Source organism: Lytechinus variegatus, chromosome 12, assembly GCF_018143015.1.
Source record: "Lytechinus variegatus isolate NC3 chromosome 12, Lvar_3.0, whole genome shotgun sequence".
Classification (NCBI taxonomy): Eukaryota; Metazoa; Echinodermata; class Echinoidea; order Temnopleuroida; family Toxopneustidae; genus Lytechinus; species Lytechinus variegatus.
Genome location: NC_054751.1, coordinates 13,366,157 through 13,378,740, shown reverse-complemented (window position 1 = coordinate 13,378,740; position 12,584 = coordinate 13,366,157). Strand labels below are relative to the sequence as shown.

General features: G+C 35.4%; 1 protein-coding gene across 1 annotated transcript in view; it reads left to right on the top strand.

Moving 5' to 3' along the window:
* LOC121424859 (zinc transporter ZIP13-like) overlaps nt 1-7,821 on the top strand; it is a 39,033-nt gene extending 31,212 nt beyond the window's left edge. Inside the window, exons 6-10 of the mRNA XM_041620696.1 lie at nt 3,007-3,057; nt 3,434-3,566; nt 3,831-3,930; nt 4,836-4,915; nt 7,554-7,821. Of these exons, the coding sequence (XP_041476630.1) occupies nt 3,007-3,057; nt 3,434-3,566; nt 3,831-3,930; nt 4,836-4,911 (360 nt within the window). The 3' untranslated portion in view covers nt 4,912-4,915; nt 7,554-7,821. The remainder of the gene's footprint in view (nt 1-3,006; nt 3,058-3,433; nt 3,567-3,830; nt 3,931-4,835; nt 4,916-7,553) is intronic.
* Nucleotides 7,822-12,584: the final 4,763 nt, after the last annotated feature.

Here is a 12,584-nt window from a genome sequence, read left to right as displayed (position 1 = left end):
CACTATTGCCCTCTATTTTGTACAGGATTCCTATGGGCAAATCCCTGGAAGGGCAACATGGCAAATGTTCCCCTCATTGGTCTCGGATTGAAAGTAGCGTGCGAAATATGACTTTTCTTTTTCTGCTAAAATACCTTGTATAGGTAATAATGTAGGCTATCGATTGACTATTCAAAAAATAAAAAATTATTTTTAAATTTCAAGTAAAACACAAAATGTAATGAAATTTAAAAGGGCTTGATAAAAAAGTAAGATTTTGTAGAAAATAAGCCCTAGTCCCTTCTTGCAGGAAGCAGATGATTTATTTACTAGTAATCTTTTAATTATTTATGCATATCTAGATTGAACTGTATTATTTGTTTATTATATGTCATTCAGAAGTTTCACAATGATGTTTTACCCTGGGGGGGGGGGGGAGGCACTCAGTATACAATGCATAGTGGGTATATGCCACGGAGGGGACCCCCAATTGAGACTATAGAGTGAGACTATAGGCGCCGCTTTTTTGACGGCAGCGGCGGCGTCAACATCAAATCTTAACCTAAGTTTAAGTTTTTGAAATGACTTAGAAAGTATATGGACCTTGTTGATGAAACTTGGCCATAAGGTAAATCAAGTATCACTGAACATCCTGCGTGAGTTTCACGTCACATGGCCAAGGTCAAAGGTCATTTAGGGTCAATGAAATTAGGCAATGTTGGGGGAATCAACATCAAAATCTTAACCTAAAGTTAAGTTTTTGAAATGTCATCATAACTTGCATAGTGGGTATGTGCCGCAGAGGGGACCCCCAATTTCTGCATAGCAGAGTGAGACTATAGGCGCCGCTTTTCCGACGGCAGCCGCAGCGTCAACATCAAATCTTAACCTAAGTTTAAGTTTTTGAAATGACATCATAACTTAGAAAATATATGGACCTAGTTCATGAAACTTGGCCATAACATCCTGTGCAAGTTTCAGGTCACATGGTCAAGGTCAAAGGTCATTTAGGGTCAATGAACTTTAACCATGTTGGGGGTATTTGTTGAATTACAAATGTACCATCATGTCTCTGTAAGTGTATCGGTCTAGTTCATAAAACGTGGACATACATGTAAGAGTAACCAAGTATCACTGAACATCTTGTGCGAGTTATAGAAGTTTTCAAAGTCAGCACTGCTACTATATTGAATTGCGTGATGCAGGTGAGACCGCTAGAGGCATTCCACTTGTTACACTCAAATTTCTGTTCCAAGGCATAGCATTTTTGTCTTATCGAGAAAAAAGAAGAAAGAAATCCGCTCCAAAGCTTCGATCGCATATTTTTGTTACACCGTCCAAGTCGCATTGAACTGCTACAATGAGCTGCAATTTTGGTGAAAAGCGCCGCAGAGCTCTGTCCGACCATCACCTCTGTGCGAGCGCACGCGGCGGCTTGGTGCATCATACTCTCATTCCATAGGGATGTATACGCACTCAAACGCTGGCGATCTGTTCCAAGGACCCGTTTTCACAAACATTTGTAGTTCCAGGGACCCTCCTTTTTACAATAAGCCCGCTCCAAGGCCCCCGTTTTTTTATCCCGCCTGCGGCACAGCCCCACCACTTTTTTTGTCAAGTGCCCACCCCCCATGTAGTTCTGTTAGTTGAAAAATTATGTGAAGCATGCCTTGGCTTGCTCTACTATGAATGCCCTGCTTACTGCAGCTAGTGAAGTGGAACATTGCATAGAATTGCTCATATCAAGCTGTTTCGACTTATTTTGTACTTTTTGTACTGTTTTTGCTCTTGCAAATTCATTTCAATACGTTACTTTGCATGAACCATAGGTGTATTAGACATTTAGGTTACTGATAAACAGGAACACTTCCACAGATCGGGTAGGGCTTATTTCAAAGCAGTGCCTTTGATTAGCTACATGTCTCTTTACCAATTCCCTGGTAATTTGATACATGTATTGTGTACCTGACACTGTGATGATATTGTGCAATGTGTATGAACTGAGGCAGCAGGAAAGCATTGTCCTGAAAAGTTTGTTGGAGGTCAAAATACATCCCAGACAAAGTTTATTTGCTTTGCCTCTGACTTGTCCACTTCCTCCCTCATTTTACAGGATTTACAATGAAAATTACTCCTATTGTTTCATATACATGTATATATATATATAGTCACATTTTCTTCTATTTCCCTCCCTCCCTCTTACTCTCTCGCTCTCCGTCCTATTCTCTGTATTATGTCACCAGGGGCTGATCCAGGATTTTTAAGGGGGGCACATTTTCCAAAGAAAATTTAAAAAAAGAAGGGTTTTCACCTAAAATTTAAGGTCATTCCAACCAAAGAAAATTTGACCCCCAAAATGGTTCTTTCTACTTTCAAAGGGGGGGGGGCACACTTAAGTAAAATCTGTATTTTTACATTACAATTTTTTTATTGTGGCTCTCAAAAGGGGCACTGGCCGGCTGTGCTTCCCCCCCCCCTGGATCTGCCACTGCTTGTCACTCTCTTTTCTTTTGCTTGCTCTCCTATCGCCCCCCACCTTTCACTCAATTCCTATATATATATATGCACACCCTCTATCCTCATCAAACCCCTTAATAATCCTTTGTCCTTTCTTTTGCACTCCCTCTCATCCTTCGCTTCAGTCACTTCATGATCCCGTCTTCTTTTCCTCACCCCCTCTACCTCCTCGCTCTCTCATGCTCTGTATCTTCCATTTTCTGTACCACTCTTCACACTTCTGGGCAATTCCATAAAATAATCAACCTTGTTCATCGGACTCCCCATCTTTTTCAAGTTATACTTCACTTCATAAACTGAACAAGTCATAGTCTTTTGAGAGCATTAAAGACTGTCAAAAGAACAAGAAATCAGAGACAGAAAATTTCATGAAGGTCCCTCATATAGGGGGTCAGGCGTAAATATTTTAAGGAATTGCCCTTCTATGTGTTCATGTACTTCCTGTCTGTCTATATTTATTCATTCATTGTTAATTATTTTTTCTTTGATACATTCTCTGTACTGTTGCAGGTCGGTATGCTCACAACGGCAGCCATTTTGTTACATGAAGTACCCCATGAGGTAAATATAAATAATCTTGAAGTATTTTCCAAGATAAGGAAGCTTATGTCTACCTCATTCTTTTACAACCAGTGTTATTTTAGCTTTGTCATGTACATGTAGATGAAAAGATGTGATTTAAAGTATTTTGATTCATTTATGAACTGACCCATTGATTTCAAAGATAGAAAAAGTTTTTTACTTATCCACGATTTTTGAAATATTGTTCCATCTAAATTGTGATATTTTTAAAACTTGATTCAAGTATTTAGGTGTATTAAGAGTAAGAGGTACCGGTATTGTTTTGGTGACTGACGTGAATGTCCTTCCAGTTTGTGCAGTCGTTCACGAAAGTTCTATCTCATGATGATCCTGTATGCATTATATCTTCCGACAGGTTGGTGACTTTGCTATCCTACTCCGGTCCGGGTTCTCAAGGGTGCAGGCAACCAAATCCCAGATCTCAACAGCTGTGGGAGGGCTTGTTGGTGCAGTACTCACCCTCCTCTCCGAATCGGCACAAGAAACAGGTAAGTACAATATACTAGTAACCATTAGGGGTTACTCAGATTTATTAGTTTAAAATAAAGAGGTTTTTTTTCTCAAATTGCATTCTCAGATTTTTTGTTGTTGCAGCCATTTTCACAATTTTGTTGGTGTTGTTGTTTCTTTGAGATGCATGATGTAGGAAGTTTAATAAAAATGATTTTTTAAAGTATATATTACAGAGAGTCATATCTTGTATGATGTGTTATCTTGGTATCATGATTTTCTCTGTGCTTGCTAATGTTTAGGTAACCGAGCTGCGTGGATCCTTCCATTCACTGCAGGGGGCTTTATACACATTGCCCTAGCTACTGTTCTTCCAGAACTTCTTCAAGAGACAAATTGGAAGTAAGTTAATCTGTTGCCTACTGCAAGGAAAAGCAAATTTGCCTAGATTGGAACTGCAAAGTTCAATAGTAAATCAGTTTAATTAGAAGATTGATCCAAACTTCAAATCGTCGTAGTTTCCAAAGATTCACTGGTCTTCTCCTTACTTTTTTCCACTACACATAAAGTATTTAATTTCAATGGATGATATTCTGAACAGAGATTGAACAAAATATTTGGTTTCAAAAAGTATTTTTCTGAAGAGTTGAGAAAAAGCTGTTCCTTGAAGTGCAAGTACATGTATATGAGCAAGTCTTATTAAACAAGTAAAAATAATGGCTATACCTTGAAAAAAAAACAAAATAAGTACATGTTTATTCCTCTCTTCCAATGTTTTACATTACAATTGTATAATTTGCATGATTACATAATTTTCTACCTTTTACAAGTTATACACTTTTTAGGAGGAATTGTTTAATTTGATAGATTTTGTCATTTGTTATGTTCTGTCCCTGTCCCTGTTCATGTTTCATGTTTTTTTTTTTTCGCAAATATCTAAAGTAAGTCAATGCAAAATTGAATTCATTTGAAACCTTTGTTATAACTAAGGGGAAAAATTGCCATGGTGTTTTCTGCTTTACACTTATTGTATTGCTGGTTCAAGCATGAACGATTGAAAAAACTATTTCACTAACAATTCCAGTGGTATCAGTACTCCTCCCTAAATGAAAGAATGAATAAATGCATAGATAAATAAATTAATTGATGGCAGCCAACTGTGATTTCGTATTTTCTCGTGACATGATTTCAATTAATCAGTTATTTGTGTTATTACTAACCAAGAATCTTTTTCTGGGCCTTACTTACTTATATCAAAATCTTATTGACGTATCCATGTCTTATATATATTTTTGTCTTTATTTCAGAGAGTCAATAAAACAGATGATTTGCCTGCTGTCTGGCATTGCTGTTATGGGTGCTGTGAGCATTTTAATAGAATAAACAGGTAAGTAATTCAGTAATAATTTTCTGGGGAGCGTTTCATGAAAGGACTTGTCGGAAATTTCATCCAACAAGTCCTGTTTTATCCGACAGTTACCATAGTAACAGGGCATCTCAGCCAATCAGAATCAAGGAAAGTTGTCAGATCTGACAACTTGTCGGACGAAAATGTTGATAAAACACTCCCCAGAAGTAACCTCCTTGCCATGATCATGTTTTCACATACATTTCTCTATACGTATCTTCAGATTTAATTAACCGGGCCATTGCCGATTGGTGAAAATATGCACAAATCTTAAAGATATAATTCCTGAAGGACAAGCATCACTACACATGGGAAAAAAAGCTCTCCAGCATTCTTATTTTTCAAGGAAAAAAGTGCCTATTGTATGCCTCAGACTATTGTAGGTGGTTGATGTAGGCATTTTGCTTTCAGATCGTCCGTTTTTCATTTTCACGATAACTAAAGAACAGTTTGATGGATCAATATCGCACTTTTGCCAAGTACGCATAATCGCATATAGGACTGATGGTGATCTGATTAGTTTTGGGTTTTCAAGGTCAGAGGTCAAGTTCATAGAGGTAATCATATACCTGAAAATTTCTTGTTATTGTGATAACTGTTCAACTGCACATTAGGCTCATTCTTTTTTATTTTTATCTCTGTTGTAATCATTTTTAGTTCTGAAAGAACTTGTGCAATGTCCATTGATCTGGTGCCTCGCTTTGCATTCTTATTGAATGGCATATACTGTGGTAACTTAGTGAACCCCACAAGAGAATGAATATATTGAAAGTGTTCAAGTTGTGCCATGTCTTAGATATTTAAATGTGAAGTCAGGTGATAAAATATTGCGTTCAGTAAAGTTTGTTTCTCTGGGCTCATCAAGTATTGTAGTGCTGTTGTCTTCATTCAACACTTGGTATAAATGAGAGCATTTTGTGGTAGGATTCACAAACTTTTGAGCACATTTGTATGTAAATTGTTTATATACCACATATAAGAACCATATTACTGAGTATATTTGCTATGTGATCTTGAAAGCGATCTGAACTATCCCCCTTGACTTATCTCTGGTACTGTTTAGTTGGCCTACAAGGTCACTTTGAGTAATGTTTGTAACCATTCCCTCTCAGAGAACCATTGAATGGGCGATTGCGAATTTGTAGTCACATCAGAACATCTGGCTATTAGAACGAAAGTGCATTTGAATGAAAAGAGAAAAATCAAACAAGCATGATGTAGAAAGTTTCACTAAAATAGAGAGTTTTGTAATATTACGCTTATTTTTTACATAAGTTATATGCGCAACACAGCTAGATACAATTTAGGGCGTTGGTGGATGATGTCACTCACTTGCTATTTTTTAGTGTTTTATGATAAAAATTATAGAATATTTACAGATTTAACAATAAGTACATGTTTGTAGCTTCATGAATGGTTGCTTATTTAAGGAGGAATCAAACTTATCATGAAGAGAAAATTAAGTTATTTCATACTTCATGTGCTAAAATACAATATAAAATATTGAGAGGGTGACATCAGTTCCCTCTTTACATACCCACCAAGATGTGCATATAACCGTTTTGTGAAATTGAGAAAATATTTGAACTAATTTTCTTATATGTACATCTTGGTTTTATCAGTGTTATGCTGGGGTTTTATTCACTTTTTGTCTCGCCCACCAGAGGTGAAGGCGAGACTTATACTTTGGTCACATTTGCTCTACAGCGGCTGTACGGCGAGTTGAAAACAGTCGTTTTAACATTTTTTGTACCAGCTGCATTCTAGGTGGTTTGAATTAGAATTAACAAAACGGCTGTTTTTGACTCGCCGTACAGCTGCCGTAGATCAAATGTCACCAAGGTATTAGCGATCCAAATGTCGTCCGTCCGTCACAAACATTATGACACGTTACTCTGCAACCATAAGTCAATTTTTAACCAAACTTGGATGGTAGATGTACTTAGGGGACCTGCATGTTATGCTGCAGTCGGAGGTCACATGGTAAGGTCAAAGGTCATTTTCAGGCCAATGTTTAAGTTTATAAGCAAGACTGTCTTATGACACATAACTCCGCAACCGAAAGTCACTTTTATACCAAACTTGGGTTGTACATGTATGTGACTGTATTTAATGAGATCTGCATGTTATTGTGTTCGGAGGTCACATGGTAAGGTCAAAGTTCATTTTTAGGTCAACATTAAAGTTTACTTGCAAGACTTTCTTACGATAAATGTTATTCCATCCAAGTTATTTTACAATGAAGTTTTGATACAATTCTGTTGCGTGCCCTCGCACATCACAATATTTCTGGTAATTTTCATAAGTGGGTGGACACAAAATCGCTTTATGCCTTGTCATTGAAATAACTTTTTGCTGGGGAGGACTTGCCCATATATTATGACTACCTTTCTGCACAAACAATCTGCCTTTTTGATTTTTTTTTTGGGGGGTGGGGATTTGCCCATTCCCTGCCCCATTTCCATGAATGTAGTTTCTCTATTAAACAGATAAATGTACCTGATAGTTTACATCTGAAAACCAGCTGCCTTTTATCAACATTCTCTCTGATGATGATTAATTTTCCACTGACATATCAGTGTTACTATATTTTTACTATTCTTGTTTTCTTTCATAGATGACTGGTAGCTGGAGAAATTCTGTGTGATTGGTACTCATCCCCCTTGGATTGCCTCATCCGAGCTACGTACAATGTCACCAGCAGATGTTTGATATTTTTTCCACATATTTTCTGTGAAAGTATTGTTGAAAATGCCTTCCATATTGTTTATTCTGTGATTAGACCAATTCCTCATCTTAGTCTGCAATGTTAACCCTAAAAAGACTGGGGGGGGGCTGATTCAGCCCTCCCTCGACATTTTTCGCCATAAATCCGCCGCGCAAAATTTTTGACCGCGTCGCTCGCTGACTTTTTACTTTCAAGTCTCGCGCAACTTTTGAGACCAAAATTGTGACCCCCGGGTACGCGTTTCCAAAATTACGCAACATTTCTTAGTGCATGCAGACCCAAAATTACTCAAAAACGTGAATTTGTGTACAAATCCAATGCAAATGGTGTTCTTAGTCAAAATTCATAAATGTATCATTTTTCCTTTTACTGCTTAAAATCAATTAATTTTATCTTTTTTATGGTAGAAATAAAGTCCCCGACAATTTCCATTGAAAAAACAATAAAAAACAAAAAGTCGAAAAACAAAGAAATACATAAGAAATTTAGAAACAATAGAATACATAAGAAAATAAATGTGATTTTGAAATTTTTTAAAAATCAATTCGATCAGATGCCTATCTAGAGTATGTGAAACAAAAATTAGCATTTCAGGGGCATTATTTTATTAATTAGAGCAAACTTATGATTTTACGCATAAATTAGCACAATTAATGAGACATGAGATTTTTTGCAGAATTTGATGTTATAGTTTTGTAGATAATGCCATGGGTAACGCATGTGCCAATTTTCGTCGCGATCGACGGCCAAGATCATAAGGGGGGGGGCTGAATCAGCCCCCCCCCCAGTCTTCTTAGGCGTCGAAATAGCCCAGTCTATTTAGGGTTAAATTGAAAATATAGAAGCTGATGGAAATTGCTGAAATTTTTGTATTTTTGTACACCCATTATGATGCAGAGATGAAACCAGTTATTGTACTATTAACCGTTGGAATTTCTACTCAAAACTTTTCATGGACGTAAACAATATTGCAGGGGATGTTTTTGAGGCTGGCCTCGAGCAGAAATTTTTCCAGCTTTGGGGCAGAGTCAAGTGTACAATGTCTGGAGAAAGTTTCCTCCAGTGGCTTCGTTACTGAGATTTTCTTTATACGCTCCAACCCTGCTATATGGACTATTACTGTTGTTCCAGTTGGCCTGTATTCTGAAGTCAGGTTTAACTTAGACCATGGTCTAACTCTGCTAAAATTGGGGGGAGCCAAAAACTAAAAAAAATCTGCTTATATTGTATATTTACTATTTTGTTTCCCTTTTATTTCATAATGAAGAAAATATTTCATTTATCATTCTGAGGCAGTTATAAATGAGTTAATGAATTGGAAATGTACTAATAGACATTTGTGCCCCAATTGGCTTTCCATAGTTAAACTACAACTAAACCCAGGGTTTAATTTAAACCCGAGTTCAGAATACGGCCCATTGTTATCCAACAGTTGTTCCTATCTTCTCATTATGTATATTGTAATGAGAACACACAAGTGTATAGAAAATATCTGAAGACAATACCAACAAGTGGACTTGACTAAGTAGAAGAAATTAAACAAGCAAGCATATCACTGTAAGCTTCATGAAACTTGGATGTAAAATGAAAAGACAAAAACCAAATGAGTAATACTTTGACAATTTTTAACAAAGCCAAATGAAGAATAGGAAAATTATAACATCTGAAATCTGACTGTTAATTTTTTACATATCAGTTGTATGTACATCATTGGTAAAATGAGCAGACCAATGTTGTGACACTCTCACCTTTTATATTGTACATGAAAATGTCATATTCAATTTTGTAGATATATTAGTTAAAGTGTTAAATCATTTTCAGTTACAAAGATGTCAGTTCCACGTGTTGCAAGGTGGAGCCAAACCGTGGTTGAAAATTTTTAATTGTGCTAAAAACTGCCATGGACAGTATAGTACAAAAGAAATAGCGAGTGTGTGACGTCATTAGTTCCCTATGCTTAGGCCCTTTATATGCATATTCTTTTTTTGTTGAAATTTTCAACATTATGCTCATTCGATATCTTTCCTTCATATTCAAATCAACTGCCTTTTATGATTACATTACTCTAGGAGTAAAGACTACATTTACCTTAGCAATCGCTTCAAAGATAAATCTTTTAGGGGATGCTTGTAAAGGGCCTGTTACGTTGCTTTTATGATTTAAAGGTTGGTAATAGACAAAAATATATCTTTAGCGAACAGAATTCAGGGTTTTCTACTTAATATTGATAAGTCAGAGTCTTATGTTATTTATATTTTTAACTTTGTATATTACTATTAAAATGATCAAGAAGACTGCCGAAGACTCCCATGTTAGTTTAATTATACCTCCGAAATGGAGTCAAAAGGGGTATAAAATATATCTGGTTTGGCTATCGGACAGATAATTGGAAATATAATATGAAATAAGCAAATTATTTTCCCAGTTTCCTGCAGGTGAGACTTGAGAAACACATTGGTCTTGGTGTAAAGACACACTCGATCCAATTTTGGAATGTGTTAGATACTGCATTTCCATGGAGATATCTAGCTTTCTCTGGCAATGATTATAGGAAACATACTGCAGTGTGAACTACTTCATTTTTCAACCAATGCTTATGGGACTGAGCTCAAACAGTGGTTTAGGAATGAAGATGACAATACATTCAAATTTGTTGGGTAGTGTTGCCATGGTAATGGCATATTATATATGTTCCTCACATGAGTGATATTTCTTGTTTCACTCGTTTACATTTAATGGTCAGGGTAGTTAAATATGTCTAAAGAGCTTTAGACACCTGCTAAGTGAATGATGTTTTTTGCAAGAAATATTTTGTTTAGATATGAACCATTTAAAAAAATAGCAAAGTTTTTTTATTTCTTTTTAGGAATCTTGAATTATGTTGGAAATGAAACTAAAGAAACTTTTCTCCTTTATAGATGTTAATGTTTGACACTTGATAGAATGAGGAATATTCTAAATTTCAAATATAAGTACTTGTATGAGAATTCTTTAAAAGAAATGATTTAATATTTTAAAGTGAATCATGACAACTCACAATATGAATGCCGAAAATTATGACAGGGTGCTGTATAAGTTTTTTTTATGTGTACTTGCCAAGTGTAGTGAGATATTGTTTTATACATGTAGGAGATTTTATATAGATATTGTGTCACATTTGATAGAAAGGGATACATTTAAATGATGTGTACATGTATTCCAGTATTCTCAAGAATTCATGTCAATTGATTTCATCAGAGCCTGTCACACATTTAAATGTGTTGAATAGTATTAGGGGGGAAATTGTGGCGAGACTTAATCCAGTGCTTTGGATATTTTTTTGTATTTACCAGTTGGGTAAAGAATTTATTTCATTTGCATTGATGTTGTAAATGATATATTCTTTGATTGTTTAGGCTTGCATTTGTATCTTTGACCATTGATGGAATCATTTTATTATTCAGTTTGGTATATGTGTTAGCATTGTTTGATTCATGTATGCAAACTAAAACTATGATCTGAATTTAATGATGGCGGAAATGTTGCTTGATTTATCCCTTTAGTGTATTTATGATTTAGGGATTTACACTACTCTGTTAGCGTTCGATTCTTTGTTTTAGTTATAAAGGTTGTATAACTGAATTACATGCTTGCCTAATAGTTAAAGTACTTGTCCTTTAACGAGTTGAACTAGAGCAGAAATTTCAAGATTTGTAATCAGGAATCTAAATAAATTTACTATAATAATAATGCAGTTGTTACATGCATATAGCGCATTTTAGACCTGAAAGGACTCTCAATGCACTTTACAGAAATTATGCAACATAAGCAATTACTTAAAATAACACTTAGACAAAATCAATATTTATCAGTTTTATACTATTGCCTTTTCTTTGGAAAATAATGAAATAAAATTAATTCAATGCTTAATTGAATATTTTAATTTGGAATTAGTCATTACTTCGCACAAACATGTCACAAATAATTAACATTTATACTTGTGAGATAAATATTTTGTGCTTGAATTTGTTAAATCCTGCCTCTTTAAGTGCCTTTCTGTCCAGTGCTTTTCTTCTTCAATTATTGTTCTGTTAAATGTATTATATAAATTGTAACTGTTTACACACAAATATTTTTGTACACAGCCAAGATGATATATTGGCTCCAATAGTACTGGTATAATTATGGTTCTAAATCGCTCCATAAAATAGCCTTAAAAGACTTCCTTTGAGAGTGGGTTATCTGCCAATTTATAAATAAAGATGTATAATTCTAATAAGATTTTAATTCTCCAGTTTGTTATCAATTTACCCTTATGTTTTCTTTTAGGAGTCCTTAAAGGGGAAGTTCACCCTGACAAAAAGTTTATTGTAAAAATAGCAGAAAAAATGATAAAAAATATTGCCAAAGGTTTGAGAAAAATTCATCAAATAATCAAAAAGTTATTAAAATTTCAATTATTTGATTTGTGACGTCATATGCGAGCAGCATTCCTACATAGCGAATGGTAAAAAATCAATGAAATGTCATTTTCTCAGAAAATTGAAAATGGTTTTCACTGTAACTTTTGTATATCAATAGACGAATCGTTTCACACCCGATCATGAAAAGAAAACAAAATTAAGTCATCAGGAACCATACAAAATTTGAAATTCATACATTTTGTATTACATAACACATGGGGCAGCTGCTCGTTTGACGTCACAAATCCAAAAATTTGAACTCTAATAACTTTCTCTCTAACGGATTTTCCTCAAACCTTCACAGATATTTTTTACTATTTTTTTTTCTTCAGGGTGAACTTACCCTTTAAGTGTCTGTGTATGCGGAAGCGTTGATGTGGTTGGGCAATAGCCGCTCCTCCACCCCCCCCCCATGAAGATGTGGGGAGGGGGCAGGGATTGATTCGGCAACTTAATAAACCTCATAAAATGCAATGCA